At 36.7% G+C, this 18,134-nt stretch overlaps 1 protein-coding gene across 1 annotated transcript; it reads left to right on the forward strand.

The window, feature by feature from the left end:
* Positions 1-4,249: 4,249 nt before the first annotated feature.
* Positions 4,250-4,721, forward strand: LOC117791481. Its single transcript, XM_034631257.1, has 2 exons — positions 4,250-4,308; positions 4,369-4,721. The coding sequence occupies exons 1-2, from the start codon at positions 4,273-4,275 to the stop codon at positions 4,633-4,635; spliced, it is 303 nt and encodes a 100-aa protein (XP_034487148.1). The 5' UTR covers positions 4,250-4,272; the 3' UTR covers positions 4,636-4,721.
* Positions 4,722-18,134: the final 13,413 nt, after the last annotated feature.

Genomic DNA, 18,134 nt, shown 5'->3' on the forward strand with positions numbered 1-18,134 from the left:
CTGTAATGCTGATAATGAAGTTAGTAGATTAGAAACTAAATCAAAGTTATATTTTCTAAGCTAAGTACTAAAAAAATCTATACTACAGGTATACTCTTTAATACTTGGTACGTTTAAGGTAAGGTTTAATATATATAAAACTAAGCGCATCTATAAGATAAATTTTTTAATTAGTTAAAACATCAACCTTTTTTCTGAGTTGTCTTTTCATTTTTTTTTAAATTTTTTAAACCTTAAAAATTATCTAATAAAAAGTACAACTTCAAATCCAACTTAATCTCTGGCTAAACCAATAAAGCAATCGTTATATTTGCCCTTAGCTCAATAAAGCAATGTCAGTCAATTGGCCAATTGCAGGAGAGACACACAGAGTCAAATTCCGAGTCGAAACTGAAATTCGACTTGGCCAGGAATGCGTTGAGCGAGAAACAGAGTAAGAGAGAGGATTGCACTGGGTTAAAGCCAAATGAGCAAATGAGCAAATGACCAAAACGACGCATCGTCAAGATCGACGCCTTGTGCTAACAACCGAAGAACCGAAGCACCGAAGAAGAGGTAAAAGAGGTAAAAAGAACGGAACAACTGCTGCCGCGTGTTTGGCATGGCTTATTAAAACGCAAACGGCTTTTTACGATGCGCAATAAATTGGTGCTGCTTGGCCGGTGCTTCGTTGGGTTGTATGCAAAAGGAGTTGCCAACAAACAAACAAGCTAAAGCTGCAGCAGCAACAACAACAGCAACAACGACAACAACACGAGACGAAGCCAACGTTTATGGCTTAAATTAATAAAATAAGCTTTGTCAGACAATTTACAACGCGTCTTCAGCGAGCAGATTACGAGCACGCGGACACGATCCCAAGTGTGTGTGTGTGTTTGTGTGTGCGTGTGTGTGTGTGTGTGTGTGTGTGTGTAGAGCAAGAAGAAGTCAACGCTGTTGCCTGTCTGTCTGCCTTGGTTCTCTGCCCAGTTAGATGACTGGAACTGCAACTGATATCGTGGGGGGGGGACCGAGGGGAAAGCGGGATACATAGAGGGTGTCTGGAGTGTCAGGCTGTTAGCTGTTACCTGTTGCCTCTTGGTTGCGGTGTTTGTTCGTTAATTAGCGAACATATTTCGTATAATCGGTGTCATATTAGTTATAAATTGGATAAAAGCGCAAAACGACAACTTAATTAATTTTAAATTCCAATTTATAAGCAACAAAGAAACATAGCAATAAAATGCAAAACTCAAGAGGCAACCAGCTTGTTTCCCTGTTGTCTGTTGTCTGTTGCCTGTTGTCGATGATGGTGCCGCTGATAACGATTATGGAACCGCAGCTCCCCCAGCTAATCATTTGCCGTGCATAGAAATGCCCGCCAATAAGCCAACAGACAAACTGCAGCCAGTCTCTCAGTCTCTCTTCCAGTCTTAGTCTCAGCTCGATACCGATCCTCAGACACAGCTTCATTTAAATTTTCTTTTTTCATCTTTGTTTTTTTTTTTTTGCAGCTTTTGCCCATTTGGCCGAACCATTTCCAAGAATTCTCTGCAGTTTCTGTCTTTTCCTTGTTCCTTTTTTTTGCTTCTGCTTTGGCTACAATTCGATTCGATTGGGTCGCGACTTGGGCCACGTCCGGAGTTGATATATTGCGGCGATCAGCAGTGATGATCATTTTGTTCAGCAGATTGCGTTTCGATCAGCTTCAACTGTAAATTATCTTATAACTTAATTCATTAATAAATTTATGAATTGCCTGTTGTAAATTGTTAACAATTTATTGGCCTGAGTTGTGACATTGAAAAGGCAACCTTACCCTTCCCCTTTCCCTTCTACTACGATCGCTTTGTCTACTCCAAGTGATAAATCTGTGTTGTGGGCAGCCAACAGAAATCTCTTATTTTCTTTATATTGCTCCCTCTCTGTCTCCCTCTCTGATTCTCTATGTTTGTGGATCGTTATAAATTGTTGGACCATTTGTCAGGCGCTTTTTAAATGCTTCTCTAAGACGTTGTAATTAATGTGGCATTTAAATTTAAAGACGATTTGCTTAATTTATTTAAATAAATTTCAATTATTAAGTCATCATCATCATCAACCAGTCAGTTGGCTCAATGAATCTCTTGGATTATGAATGAGAAATTTTTTGGACTTCGACCCAAAAAAAAAACACCTTAAGAAATCAATGAGTCCATGCATAGTTTGACATCTTCAGCTGTGGCATTAATGTCACAGAAATCACAACAACTAAAATGAAAGAAAGTATTTTAAAAAGATTAATGTTATTAAATTTTGAAAGATACACACTCTTTCAAAAACCTTCAATGATATTTTAATAAAAAATGGGTTATTAGCCTAAAAGTGGTATTTCTTATATTCAATATCTGCTAGAGTCCATTAAGATTCCACTGCAAAACCAAAGAGTGATAAAGTATACGCTGAAAACATACCAAACATACATATGATGAAAGAAGCAAAATTGTTTGATTATGGTGAGCTGATAAGTTGAGGACTCCAATCGCTGACAGCTTGGAGCGCAGCTTACTTCATTGAGTAGAGTGTACACTGATAAAAAAATGTTCTAAAATCAAGATTTTGGTCTAAAAACTAAGAATTTTGGTCTAAAGAATGTACTTAATGTTCTTAAAATTAAAATCAAAAAATACATAAATTAAATATTATTTTTTAAATTTATATCTTTTTTTTTTCTTAATTTTGACTTTTATTCATTTTATTATGTACTTGTATTGGAAATTTTATAAATTTTATTTTAATTTGTTACGAGTGGGATTCGAACCGGCGCTTACTGCTTCACAACTAAAGCTGTTTCTCTAACCAGAGCGCCGAGGGGAAACAATCTGCTTCATATGAAATAGTACATATTTATAAATTCCTAACAATTTAAGATATTTATTCTTGTATTATGAACTTTGATATTTTAGATTAGTATTCTTAGTATTTGTAATATGGTCTTAAAATGTTCTTATTTTAAGAGCAAATTTTTTAAGATGAATGCTCTTGATTTTAGAAGTTAGTATTTTTTTCAGTGTAGAGAGACCTTTTAAAGCGGTTGCCGCATTCATTTTACTAATCCTCTTGAGCTGTACACGATGATGATGATGATGATACTGATGCTGATGATGGGAATGGTGATGACGATGATGATGGACAGAAGAGAAACAGCAACAGATAGGGATGGCAGAGAGGCAGCTCAATGGTCATGCCGACTGATTTTATATGGTTATATTTCTGACTTTTGACAGGAACAAGGCTCGTTTGTCGCCATCGCGGCTGAAGTGTTGTTGCTGCCGTTCCCAAGGAATGCCAGTCCGCTGTCGTTGTCAAATTAACACACAATGCGCCAGCTAATGCATTATAAAATATACCAGACAGACGGCTGGACACATTTCCCAGAAGTTATAGACACTTTTTGTCTCAGTTTCCGTCTCAGTCGCAGTCGCAGTCTCAGTTATATCTATACCAACATAATAATTCTACATATGTATGTACTGCCTGTGTACATATATCAATGGTCCGAATCGTAAATAATATCAATCTTGTAAGTAGCTGCCAACATTTAAGAACAATTCTGTTAATCACTTAATTTATGTAGCTGCTACAAATCGCAACCTTGTTGCATACAGCTCAGTTCAGTTGAGAGGGGTCTCAGCTAATCCTTTGGCAACTGCGGACTTGGGCCTTGGCTAATAAACGATCATTTAATAAGCGTTTTAATGCCAAATTTACGATCGTTTTATTTGCATAAATTACCAAAGTTGCCAACTGTATGCACATTAATTTTCCAACTAAATTGCCAATAAAATATTATTTATGTTGGACGCTACAAATTTTTCAACGCGCAGGGAGCAACAACACCCCAACGACCACAACAACAATGGAAAAAGGAATGAGATGACTCTATATGTGAGAAATCAGTTGAAAGAGAGTCGAAGGTAGTTAATTTTATGAGCTTTGGTGGCCTTTGCGTGATCTTCATGAGATGCCTGCTAATAGAGTCATAAAATTTGACTTTGGCCTGATACCGGAAAGTATTTCGAATTAATTCGATATTCACTTTAGACTGATTTACTTAAAAAAGTTATTTGTCTTTTGTCATAGTCAGAATGAAGTTTCTTGGCCCTAATTATACTTTATTCCTTATCATGGTACCGAAACGTGACAGAGCTTTAATAACATCGTGTTGTTAGGCAAATTGGATGGGAATGTTAAATCGACTATAAATACTTCAGGTAAGGTGCCGAACAGACAGTTCAATTTCTGCCTATTAAGATGGTTTCAATTTTAAAACGAGTACTTTTACTTGTGGTAAGTAATAACTCCTACAGTTTTCATTGAAATCTTTAAGGCTCACTCGATTTCTTACAGCTGCTGATCCATGTGGTGCTTCCACCCATTGCAATGGGAACTGAACTTAAGCTCCTTGGCGGTTTGGTTGAAAATCTAACTGGAAATGTTGTCAACGCGCTTGTTTGTCTAGAGAACAGCTCATTGAAACTTTTGCTAACCTTGCTCCATGACCTTTCACTTCCCAATTTAGAACAACTTTTGCGTGGCGTCCTTGGTCCAGTTGTGGATAATATTAATGCTATATTGTTACAAATTTTAAATGCTGTAAATGCAATAGCTTTGTAGTGCAACTCATATGTCAATATCAACTCTAAAGCATGTACAGTAAAAGTCCAAATATAATTTTTTATTGTTTGGAAACTTGTTCTGAAGCAATTATTACAGTTCTATGCCATCTTTATCTTCAGAAAGATCTAAGAATTTTTTTCTACAGTATGTTACACATCTGATGAATTCATTCACGCACCTTTTTTCTCTTCAACATTTCTACAAACTGTTCCAAGCACAAATGGATTTTGCAGCAACTTAATGTTCATTCCGTTTAAGGAAAACTGAACAATTTTGACAGCATTTACTGGGAAACCTCATAAGAGACTTCCTAGGCGTGCCACTTGCTACTCGGCCGCAGGATAAACTCAGATGTAGCCGTAGATCATTTCAGATAAGATTTTAATGTTCCCTGGACGATGCAAAGTGATAAGGCCGACATGGAGCTGCGTTTTAACGAGCGGAAAATCATAAAAAGGGATTTCGGATCCAGATTGAAAGATCTCAAAGACAAGAAGCTGCAGCAAGTGACATTCGGGACACAAGTCGAGCAGCCATAAAGCATATTAGTTTAATGTTCCTCAGTTAGTTCATTAAAACTCGACGCGGCTCTCTTTAATTACCAGCCTATGTTGTTTTCAGATCAGGAACCGGTTAACAATTAAAAGGGCGTATCGCTGCCATCAAATGGGCCTAGAACTGGCGCAAGTTTATACAGAAATTTTGGCAAACAATTTTTGGCGGCACTATGTAGATGTGGTCGTTGTGTGGTCGACTCACGTCTGTCATATCTGTCGGCCAATTTGCGTTGGAAATGTGTGCCACATGACAAGCAATTAAGCTTTTCTCCGACCGAGAACGGGACAATGTCAGAGTGCGTACGTGCCCAGTTCGGTCAGGTACAGGTACTGGTACAGTGAACCCGTGAAGAACGCGAAAGCTATAAATTTATGACAAATTTTCAAAAGAAATGGACGCGCTGCGTGTGGCTCTGCATCATTTGGACCGCGACTCGGCTCAGAGACGTGGCGGCACTTAACACCACGCATCATTTTAATTATTTATTTGGCCATAAAACAGTCGAAGCAGGAGGCGGCGGCTGGCGGACCGTTTTGGCCATTTTCGCCATTTTGGGCAGCTCAACTTTCGGCACAGTTTTCGCTCTTCTTCTTTCACTTCGTGTTGTTGTTTATGCTGAAAATCGTAAAATTTAACAAATTGCCAGCGATTTTTATCGCGCCCGTCCCTGGAACGTCCATAGATTGTAAGGTTTTTTTTTGTGTATTTTTTGACTGTCAAATTTATTTATGACCAGTGCAAACAAATTTCAGCTTTTGCTTTGCCCATAACGCATAATTGGCCCTCGAGTTATGAGATGAGCAAAATAACCAAATGACTCACGTATTCCAAAGGCACGATTATAATCATTTTAATTAAGCCAAAAGTCAGAGTTAACTTTAATTAAACTACAATATCATTATTATTTTACAATACAGTAAATTAAAAGTTTCTTTTTTGCGCTTTTGATCTAGTGTTTAATTTGATATCAAGTTTGTTGCCAAAGTCTTTTATCTGTAATGTTGTGGAAATGTTTTTCAATTTTTGGTATGGTCAATTGCAAATTTATAATTCTTGAATTTAAATTGCTCAACTTGTTTTCGCTGCTTAAAATTTATAAGTTCCTTGAATGTTCGTCGTCTAAATCTTTTGACTTCAATAATATTTATAGCTCTCCACAATTTCTTCAAATTAAGTTTAAGTCTGGGTATGTTAAATTTCCATCCCTTTCCATGATTTGTAAAGTACTCAATCATCTAAAGAGTATCTAATTTGATTTCAAGTTCGTTGCCACAGTCTTTTGATATGCATACAAAAGTTAAATACTTTTCATTTTGGTTAGGGTATTTGAACAACTTCAAATTAAGCAATACGCTAAGATCATAAACACACAATTTCATGGCAAATTACAAAACCTAATTAAAGCGTTAAAATGTTTATTTTATATAATTTTGGAACTGAAATACCAGCTAATTGCGAGCCAGTTATACATATGCAACGGCAGCAACAATAACAACAAACATAAAACTTGATAGACGCCTGTGGGCATTCGAGCAGCAACAGCAACAACTAAACAACCACGCCCAGTCTCAACAACGACAACAACAACCACAATTGTAGCTAATACTCGGACTTGGACTCATATGTTAACTGAAAAATAACCTGTAATTATAATAATTATCTGTAAATTATATGGCGCATTTACAATTGCACACGGATTCATGAGCTTGTCATAAAAACGAAAAACATTTAACTTGGCTTCTTTTTATCTTTGCCAGTCGGCCGCCATATTGTGCTTTTGTGAGGAGTCGCTAATTTACTGGATGCACTATCCAACTGACATTTCCAGCGCTACTGACTCTTGACTTTATTAAAAAAATTCACTGAAATTTGAAACGAATGCTTTTAAAAGATCTGAGCTTAAAAATTGCTTAGAAATTTATTAAAGGATTGTATTCCTGATTTCATACTTAGAATAAAATAAAATTATATATATTCTTGTTTTTATACCCGTTACTTAAAAAATAAGTAAAAGGGTATATTGTGTTCGTTGGAATGTATGTAACAGGGAGAAGGAGGCATCTCCGACACTATAAAGTATATATATTCTTGATCAGCATCAATAGCCGAGTCGATATAGCCATGTGTGTCTGTCCATCTGTCCGTCTGTCCGTCCGTCCGTCCGTATGAACAAAAGGATCTCAGAGACTATAAGAGATAGAGATACCAAACTTTCACTCACAGACTTCTATATACCCCACGCAGATCAAGTTTGTTTCAAATTGAAGCTACGCCCCTCCGCCCCGCAAATAGCGAAAACCTATTGCTCGTCTGTTTGAACAAAGGATCTCAGAGACTATAAAGATAACGTAACCAAATTTGACAGACAGATTTCTATATACCTTACGCAGATCAAGTTTGTTTCAAATTTAAGCCACGCCCCCCTCCGCCCCCGAAAATCGCGAAAAACCACCACACCCAAAGTATTTATGATAATACGTTTTTTGTGAAAATAAACGTTATCTATTAGTATTATCTATTATCCCAATGAATTGCATCAAGATCGGACAAGTAGAACGGCAGTTATGGCGATTCAATGTTTTCAAAGTAATTTCTTTAAGCAAAAGGATCTCAGAGTCTAAAAGAGATAGAATAACCAAAATTTGCTCGCAGATTTCTCTACACACCACGCAGGTCAAGTTTGTCTTGCCCCCATCCGCCCTCGCAAATCGCGAAAAACTACCACACCCACAGTATTTAAGATAATACGTTTTTGTGGGTATTAGAGTTGCAAGTTGCTATTATCTATTATCCTATAAAATCGCAGCAAGATAGGACAAGTAGAACAGCAGTATTAACATGCCGAAGCTCTTGAAGCAAAATTAGCTCCTTAGAGTATGCAATAGTTTTAATATTATTAGACTTTACAAAAATGCATCAAATAATTCTGAACTGGTTCTGACGACGCAAATATGACATTCGGCTTGAATCGCTACTCGACTCAACCCAAATGGTACCGATGAATGTTCAATGATGATGGAACTGACATCTATCGAATCGTATTGAGCATACTACTTGCATTTATGCAAGTGTAGTATGTTGTTGAGCGTGTCAAGTCACCGGTTACCATATAGAGAGGTCGCTAATCAAGGGGATTGACATTTAGCAAAATTATAAACCTGAAGAAGTTGCGAATTTAAAATTTTTTGAATCGACAACTAAGTAACAACAGCAGCACAATATGCCAAGCAAACTTTTCTGTCATTCTTGTGCCTAAGAATTCTCAACTGGATTCAGGCAATATAAAATAACAAAAATTAATAATAACAAAATCCTTTTTTTTTTAAAAAAAAATTCTTAAAAAAATACTTTTATACATATTTAAGTTAAGTAACGGGTATCCTATAGTCGGGACTATAACCTTTCCCACTTGTTTTTTTTAATGAAATTCATGTTATAGTATTCCCAGTTTGTTGCAGTGTGCTGCTTACAATCACACAATTGCAGTTCACATAATCAGACATGAACAACGTGGTCATAGCTTAGACGAAAATGAAATCAAATCTCATGTGGAACTGTCGCGCACTTCTGGCCCATCCGGTTGGCGGCCGGCTGTTGCTAGAGATTGGGTCGGAGATGGGGCTGGGGCTGTGGCTGGGCTTGTACCTATGTTAAGCACTCGCTCGACCGCTTGATTCCCCATAATTGAAACGAGTTTGCCACAAGTGAGCATGTTTTTTGAGTAATTCCACTTCGTTGTCAGCGTCATGGACGATGTTTCGCGGTTGAGTGTCGGTTATAAAGTAATTAGCCTCAATTTAACGTTTATACTTTGTTGATTATGATTATGTTAATTATATTATTTTATGCGACAGTTTGGCGGACGTCATTCAGTCTTACAGTGAAAACCAGATGAAGAAAATTCAGGTTTACCGCTGTCTTGCCACTTTGCCCACTTTGACTCTGATGAACTCAAAAGTGTGACATACGGTTAAAAATTACTACATTTTGGACAACTTTACTTAGATTTGCCAACAATGAATATGCCGAAACGCAATATCTTAATGACTGTACATAAATAAACAGCAAATGATGTGCAAATAAATAACAGGTGAGATACAGCTAAGGAAGCCACTATCGGGTACCAAAATCACTCAAATTTTGTCAGGTGGCATAGACTGGGCGCTAAAGTCGACACTTTTGCTAAAATTGCTCATAAGTTTGGCTGAAGATTGTGATCGGGCATTTTCATCAATCAAGCAGCAAGTTTGTTGCCTAAGTCTTTCGTTTGCTGCTGGCTGGCTGTCTGTTTGCCTAATGGCTTTCTATTAAAAACTACTTTTATTAATTAAGCAAACAACATAATTTTGTTGTAAATTGCTGCATCAGCGCCAAATCATGGCAGCTGCAGTCGCTGCAACGTAGCCGTCTGCCACGCTAATTATACTGAAGCATCTGCATGCATCTGGCGGCAGGGTGGAGCGAGACGCAGAGAATCAGAGGCAGGGCATGCTACCCAAAGTGATGCCCCGTCGCCGTCAGACACCTGATGCTGTTGCTGTTGCTGCTGCTGCTGCTGCTGCTGCTCTCTACTGGTTGCTGTTGCTGAAGCTCAACGTTAAAATTAAAACACGATAAATGAGTTTAATAATGGCGGCAATTAAACGGCTACACCATGCACCATGCAACTTGCACCATGCAACACGCTTCAAGCTCCGAGGCTGGGATAAGAAACTCGGCATCGGCATCAGCATCAGCATCAGCGTCTCAATTACCGCTGCTCTGCATGGCGCTTCACGGTTGAGAAATTCGACGCCACTTTCAAAAACGCATCACTCAAATGCTGTAAGGCGTTGAGGCTTGTTGTGTGCCCACAGTCGTCCACAGTCGTTACAGATACCCAAAACAAGTACGAGCCGAAGAAGAATCGGGCAGATGTTCAAATATCTATATCTACTGCTGTTTTTGTTTTGTTGTTGTATTCGTTGTGCTTGGGAAAGAAAGCAAGCGCGCTTGAAAACTCATCAGCAATTTATTAAAACTCATCAATACTCATCAAAATGCCTTAGCCAAAAGAACTTCTACTCCGACTCCGATTCCGATTTGGACACGAAACCCGAAATGAATGCCTGCGGTTAATTTAGCGCAGCTCAATACGAGTTGGGCTAACAACGAAATTGAAATATGTTTGAATATCTTTATTTTATTTTGTAATGCGGTACACCAAACAAGTACAGAACGGCATATTGGTTAAGGTATCAGTTTTTTGGAAAATTCATACCTTGTATAAAAAGAGAGTTGTCAAACTATTGTACTTTCTATGCATTTTACAGAGCATTAATGCACTTTTAAAGCTCATTACAGAATGACGTGAAGGTTGTATTAATTGCTTGTAAAAAAAAAAATAAAATGTGAAAGTCATTAAAATGAGCAACAAATGACATGAATTTATTATAATTATTGTTGGCATTTTATTATAAAGAACGAGTCGGAAAGGCTATAGTCGAGATCCCTACTATAGGAATACCCGTTACACACTTTTAGGAGCTTAAATTGCCTTAAGAATTAAAACAGCTATTTCCGACGTTCTTTTTAGCCGATCTTGATGCGATTTATAAGGATGATAGATAACAATAATACATAACGCAAATTGACAAAAATAAATATAAATTTTAAATCTTAAAAGCGGTAAGTGTGGTGGTTTTTTGCAAATTGCAGGGAAGGGGTCGTGGTTAAAATTTAAAACAAACTTGATCCGAACTTGTGCCACATATGGTTGATTTACCTCTTATAGTCTCGGAGATGCCTCCTTCTTTTTGTTACAATATACCCTTTTACTTCTTTTTTAGGTGACGGGTATAAAAATTAATTACAGACAGCTTAACTCTATCAAGATTAATCCACCCTCAACCAAGTATCATTTAGTTGTTAGTTTTTCACTTCTTTTGTAGCTCATTTGCGCGTCGCCTAAGCGGACTTGTGCCCATCTTAACTGCCAACTTCTTCACCTTCTAGTTAGTCATTTGTCTGAATTTTCAGCCCAATTGTTTGTATACCTTGTAACTTGTTCTGGCCATGTTTGACTGCGTTCAACAATATGTTTTGCATATGTCAGTGGTCAGCTGGATAGACAGTCAGACAGGCTGAGTCAGTGCCCCATCAATCTGGGGCATCAATTTGGGAAATGCATCAAAGTTGGCAGCCCGAACAGCTTGATTAGTTATATGGCTCTCAGGCAGCAACACAAACAACAGCAACAGCAATCATTTTGGCAGCCAAGTGCATGTGGCTCATTAGTTTGGTGCCGCTGAGGAGGCTGTGAAATTGGGAATCGTCTGGAGATGGAGTTGGAGTTGAAGTTGGAGTTGAAGTTGGTGCTGGTGTCTACATAAAAATTAAGTTTTAATAATTGGCTCACATTTATATGTTGCCTTAATTTGATTGTGCCGTCGAATGTTTTTCCAGCAATCGACGGATCAATTAATCATCTCTCGTTGATTGTTGCTGTTCTCGTTGTGGGCGTGGCAGTCCTAATGAAGTTGTCTCGACCCGGGGTAGAATTCGTAGCTAAGAGCATTACCCAAATGCTACCAATACGATATTTCAATTGAAGACTTTCCCAATTGCTCAAGATAATCCTCCCCTTAAGTTTTCGTTGAATGTGAGCCAAATTGGTCTGGAATTTCATGAGCAGCACTTGAATCCTTCGCAGACTTTTTGTCGCCGCTCCCAATGAAATTAAAAACAAAAAACAGGCTGAACTTCAACTCAACCTCGAACTCGATCCTCAGTTGGCTTGTTGGGATTATGCTAATCTGTGTCATCGCATCAGCGGCAAAAGTGTTTGGATATTTGTTTAATGAAAGCGAAACGCACGCAGACACAGTGCAGCCTGTTCAGCTTGTCCAGGCAGTTAGTCCGGTCAGGTAGTCCGGTCAGAAGAGGCAAGCTCCTGGCCTCCTATCGTGGTGCTAAAATCAAGTCATTGGCTTTGGGCCTGCTTACCGACGTGTCCTATTCCCTTGCCTCAGACCCATATACATTTGCTGTGCAATTAATTAACTTGAGCATTTTTAAATGTGTTTGCTTGGCTTTGACTTTGAGTTCAGGTTCGGGTGTTACCATTTTAATGCCCAACACAGTCACAGTTCACAGTCCCACAGCAACAACAACAACAACAACAACTACAATAACTTGAACAAGTTCTTTAACATGTCTAATTAGTTGTTGGGCTCCGAACAGCCGTTGTCGGAGCGTTGTTGTTGTTCTTGTTGTTGCTGCTGCGTGCGATAAAAAAAATGCATGGCACTCATTTAGTGTTTTTTTAAGCAGAGACATAAATTTGCAAGCAGTTAAAAGGGACTGACTGCAATCCGATGTGATGTGATTGCTTTCGCGAATTTCTGCACGGATAAAAACCCGCCAACAAGTCGCATTCATGTTCCTTGTTTTATTGTTGCTGTTGTTTGGTTTGTTACCAACACTCACTTGGCAGCAGCAATAAAGACCTCACTTTTATTAAGTATACATAAGTATGTAAGCTTGACAGTATAAATTTCATTTACACCTAAGCACTCTATACCTCAATTGATTAAACAATAACTGTAATGCGAGCATGTGTACATCTAATTTTGCAAGTCTAGAAAATATTTCAGAACAGCTCGGTTTAGTCAGCGTCGTCTGGTCTTGTTTTTTATGCAATATTTTATAGATGTTTATGAAAAAATTCTTTTAAAATATACTTCAACTTTAAACAGTTGAAGTAGTGATGTTAAACGATTCTAAAAATGTTTAGGATTAATTGAATTTTCAGTTCATTTTGTTAAGGTAATTATTTTAATGCTTTATGTAACATTTATTTTTAATTTCGCTGGCTGACAGCACAAGTTTTGTAAACGGATATTCTTATCGATTTGCGGAATTCGAAACAGTAATCAACTCGATATGCTGCAATTCCACTCGTTTTCGGAATTCGGAACAGGCCCGATGACCAAAACTGGTAAATTTTATTGCATATTTGTGGGCGCATATAATGTAATTGAAAATAATATCTATCACATTGGACGGCAGTATAATAATAATGAATTTGTAGATTATTATAATTTGAAATTATTCTTATTAAAATCCCTATCCGAAAACTGGCTGAAAAAATAATAAAATTTTTAGTGGCCTTTCCAAAACGAGTTGGAAATTCAGTTTGTAGGTTTGTTTTGCTTGTATGAAAGCGTTAATAAATTTTAGAGATATTAGGGGTTATAACTTATCGGAAATCTGAAAATGTTTGTTCTTCAAATCTTTTAAAAAATCGCAAGTTTAGCGGAAAATCTCAAGATCCCAGTGAAATTGACATTCATACAATTTCCGAAATACAAAAGCTACAAGTTTTATTTTTTTTAGATATATTATGATTCCTAACGCCATTAAGCGACAGTACTAAAAACATGACCGTGTTTACAATTTAAGAAAAGTATAATTGATAAAGAATATAAATTAATTTGTAGATATAAATATGATTTTTAATTTTTTGATTACTATTCGCCCAAAGTCTCAAACTTTAAAAAGCATAAATTTACTTAAGCAAGTGGTTCGGTTCGGGATTGGATTCGCTGGGTAAATAATTTTAAATATTCGGTTCATGATCTGGTTCGAATTGCCTAAAAACAAGAACCGAACCAGTTGTGCGAGGATTACAGCCTTAGATTTGATATCGTTTTGCATAGAGCATTGAATTAAATAAATGAACCGAATTTATTTGGTTGCCCAATGAAGCATTGTGTGTGTTTCTGCTAATTTGAATTTAATTATTATTGCTGCGCCGCACATTAACACATGTCCATGTAGATCCCCATTCCATTTCCCCTGCCAAAGGCAAAGCAGGCGTCTTAGCTTTGCGTCCTAGCCAGAGTTGGATATCGTTCAATGTGTTTGGGTTAATAATTGTGTGCCGGCAGCGCACACGTCTGGCTATTCACAATCCCGTTTTGAGGTCTGATCCAACAGATCCAACTGTTGGTCAGGCAATGCGCAGACTTCGCTTCAGTGCGTGCAACGTCATTGACTCTATGTCATTTTAATGGCCGGCGCTGTTGCTGTTGCCGCTGCTGTTGCAGTTGCAGTTGCAAATGACCAATGGCGTTTAAACTGGTTGCCGCAGCTGTGCCCACTCAAAATGCGTGCAAATTGCACCACCAAAAGCACTACACTGAAGAAAAACCAACTTTTAAAATTAAGAACATTTATTTCAAATATTTTATTTTTAAAAGAAGACCATTTACTAATTCTAAGAGTATTAATCCAAAAAATCGATATTTTAAATAAAAGAATAAAAATCCTAAATTGTTAAGAAAATATAAATATGTCATATTTTATTATAAGACAATTCCAAGAGTTTCAATCCAAAAAATCGAAATTGTAAATAAAAGAATAAAAATCTTAAATTGTTAGGAAAATATAAATATATCATATTTTATATTAAGTCAAAAGTGGTCTCGTGGCGCTCTGGTTAGAGTCGACGCGCCAGATAAAAAAAGGCACGGTTTTGAATCCCATTCGTTACAAGGAAAAAACACATCGAAAAATAACATTTAAAAAATATATTATAAATTTAAAATTTAAAAAAATTTTTTTTTATTTCTTGAATACAATTTTAGGAACATTTGTCCTTATAAACTTATAATCTAAAAATTTTACGTTCTCATCGCATTCCTTAGACCAAAATTCTTAGTTTTGAGACCAAAATCTCAAGTTTAGAACATTTTTTCTATCAGTGCACGAGACGAGACGAGGCTTGCCTCCCGGTAGCTGGGCAGGCTGACAGGTCGCATGGTAAGTTCGCTTGCCACTTGAAGACGCATGCCTCATGGCTAGCAGCTCTTTATTTTGGTGTAATTAATCATGCTGCATAAATTAATGTAGCCAGAAGTTAATTAACCTCCAGTTTATTTGTACAGTGTTTGCAGGCCAAGTTTGTTGTCTACAAGCCAGTTCACACCTGAAGACAATAACCCCCAAAATGTGCTAATGAGTGTCCCATTGTGCCAACTGTTGAGTTCCACAGTACAAAAAGCAGTTACTCGACAATGGCTTTAATTTAGCCAGGTGCAGTATCTGCAGTTCTGTCTCAAACCGTCAACAGCCAAGCGTCGGCCATGTGCATTGGCTTATTGGGAACGCGACCCCATAATTTGGCTGATTGTCAGCCGCAAGTCGACAGACGACTCCAGTTGCCTAGCTGCACCCACTAATTATTTTAAAGTAGTTGCCCAACGCGATGTCGTTTTACAACTTTTACCCAGATTTATTGACTATGGCTTGGCAAAGTTTTCTGCGATTCAAGCTTTGCCACGCCCACGTGCCTTTTACAAACGCCTACCGTTGTACCGGCAACATCGGCACTTGACGGCGACAAAGCGAAATGGCTTTTAAATTGAGCCTCACCGCATGTTCCAGGGGGCGTAGCCAGCGCCCACATAACATCAAAGTTTTTCATGGTGTGCGCTTATTGATTTTGTTATGGCCAACTGTGGCTCCTTGTGAGCAACCAGGACAAAGGTTAATTGGCTAATTGATCGAACAGCTTGTTCGGATTCATCGAACTTGAACTTTCGAGTGGGCAAAGTGAATGAGTGGCTGGAACCTTGGGAAATAGCTTCGCAGCTATTTAATTTACTAATATTGGTTTAAACCTTTATACATTCTAGTACATTTTATGTTAATACAGTGGTACTTCGAATACGTAAAATTTATACGAATATAATATGTTCATATGTTACATATAACCTTAACTCTTTCTACTGAAAATATCTTAAGATCTTAAAAATAATTTAAAAAAATTTCTTTTCATCAGGTGGGTTCTACAAATCTCTAACAGTGCTAAAGAAATTCAAAAGCAATTATTGGTGCTCCAAAAATTTATTATTACATTGATTTAAAATATCTTTTTAATTGAATAAAAATGCAAAAGAAAAATATGATTGAAAAAATTAAATTTCTGACATTGAAGGAACCCTAACATTTCGAACGGTTGTTTTCAAAAACATTTCTCTTCAAAATCTCTAGAGATTTTTTGAAGACAACTGAATGTCTGTGATTTGAAACTAAATTCAAAGATTTTTAAATACTCTATTGCTACAATTTCCAATAACTTCAAAATGATAAAGGGAACATGTAAAACTACGATTGAATTAGGTTTTTTTTTATCTTAACTACAAACTTAAATTTATATCCACATTTCATAAGTATTTCGTGTTATCAAACACTTTTAGAATATATATATAAAAATAAAAATAAAAGGATACACCAAATACTCTGTTTTCAAATATATTTAAAATTCGAAATAGATTTAAATAAATTTGATTCAATAAATAAAATTAAAAATTATCTTCCCTTATCTGAATTTCATTTCATTTGTAAAATTCAATTCTTGAACCAAGTCTGACAAATTGCCTTTAATTATTAATTGGTTGCACTTAATTCATTTTGTTAATGTCTAGCTCACATGGCATTAGTTTCAATGTGATCCAGTTACACAATGAGTTACGCATCATTATCATTATCATTACTCAACGGCAAAGGTAGAAAATTTTCAATTTGGTTTAAATTATAATTGATAAGCGAAAATGCTGCTCGGAATGCCACTCCTTGGACAGCAAGTTGCAGCATTTTGAGGGCATCACATTAAGTATCCGTCAGTGTCAGCTGAACTGAGTTGAGGAGCACACCCATTTGGGATCATCATCAGTTTGGCTGTGGCTTTTGCTCTATTGGCCCCGATGGAGACCACCCCTGACCTGACTGAAAGCGAAGCAAAGCAAAACTCATTTAGCGAGACCGGCGCCCAATTTCTTGAAAGGCGCCTTTTAATATAAATTGGTTGCCATTTGTCTTGTGTCATTAATTTATAAATAAATACATATAACTAAGGCAGATTCAACAAAAGCTCATCGCTGGCCACTCACCATAACCATAACCATAACCACAACAACAACAACAACCACTCGCCGCCTTGCGTGCGCTTTGTGGGCGTGGCTGGATCCCGGCCAAGTGAGTGCTCATTAATTTTCAGAAAATTAGTTTTCAAATAAACCGAAAGACATTAAATTAAAAATGTTGTTGCTCTGCTGTTGTTGTTGTTGTCGTTGTACATTTGCAGCGTTGGCGTGCTTAAATTTTGCGGCTAATTAATGTGAATTTTCACGAGATTTCGAGTAATGCACAATATTCCACACGATTTTTTAAAAACTCCAAATAATTAAAATTATCCATCTTTTTACTAAATATATGTTATTAATTAATGCCCTATAAGACTTTTTCTCAAAATAAAGAAAAACACTGCTCTACAACAACAAGTGAAATGATAACTAAAGTATTAACTAAATTGACATAGAATATTTCAAAATTAATTTTAATATAATCAAGACAGCGAACCAGCAAAATTTTGGTAGAGGTTCAATTCGATGATTTAAACAAACGAGCAAGACTAAGGCTCGGCTCGGAAGCCGGTTTATATACCTCCTGAAACCAACGTTTGGGTTCGAACCTTGCTTCAATTTAATACAATGAAAATATTTTTATTTTATAACGTTTTTCTTGATTTATACATCACAGTACATTTTTGATTAAAAATAAATCAAAGTTCACAACAATCTAAATTAGTTTCAAGATGATTTATTATTTTATGATTTGTATTTGAAGTTTCTAATATTTGCGCCATATTAAAATTGCATAAAATGAATGTAATTATTTTTTTCGAACCGAGCCTTTTATTAAGGAAAGTGTGCATATAATTTTAGTTGTTTAGCTTTACAACATAAGTGTCAATGAAGTTGGCTGAAATTTTAATTTAATTTAATTCAAATTTAATTGCTATCACAATGACTTTATTAAGTTACAAGAAACTAAATGCAACGAGAATAATTTCATTGGCTAAAAATTATTTGCTATTATCTTTGGGAAGTAGC

This window comes from Drosophila innubila, assembly GCF_004354385.1.
Source record: "Drosophila innubila isolate TH190305 chromosome 3R unlocalized genomic scaffold, UK_Dinn_1.0 2_E_3R, whole genome shotgun sequence".
NCBI lineage: Eukaryota > Metazoa > Arthropoda > Insecta > Diptera > Drosophilidae > Drosophila > Drosophila innubila.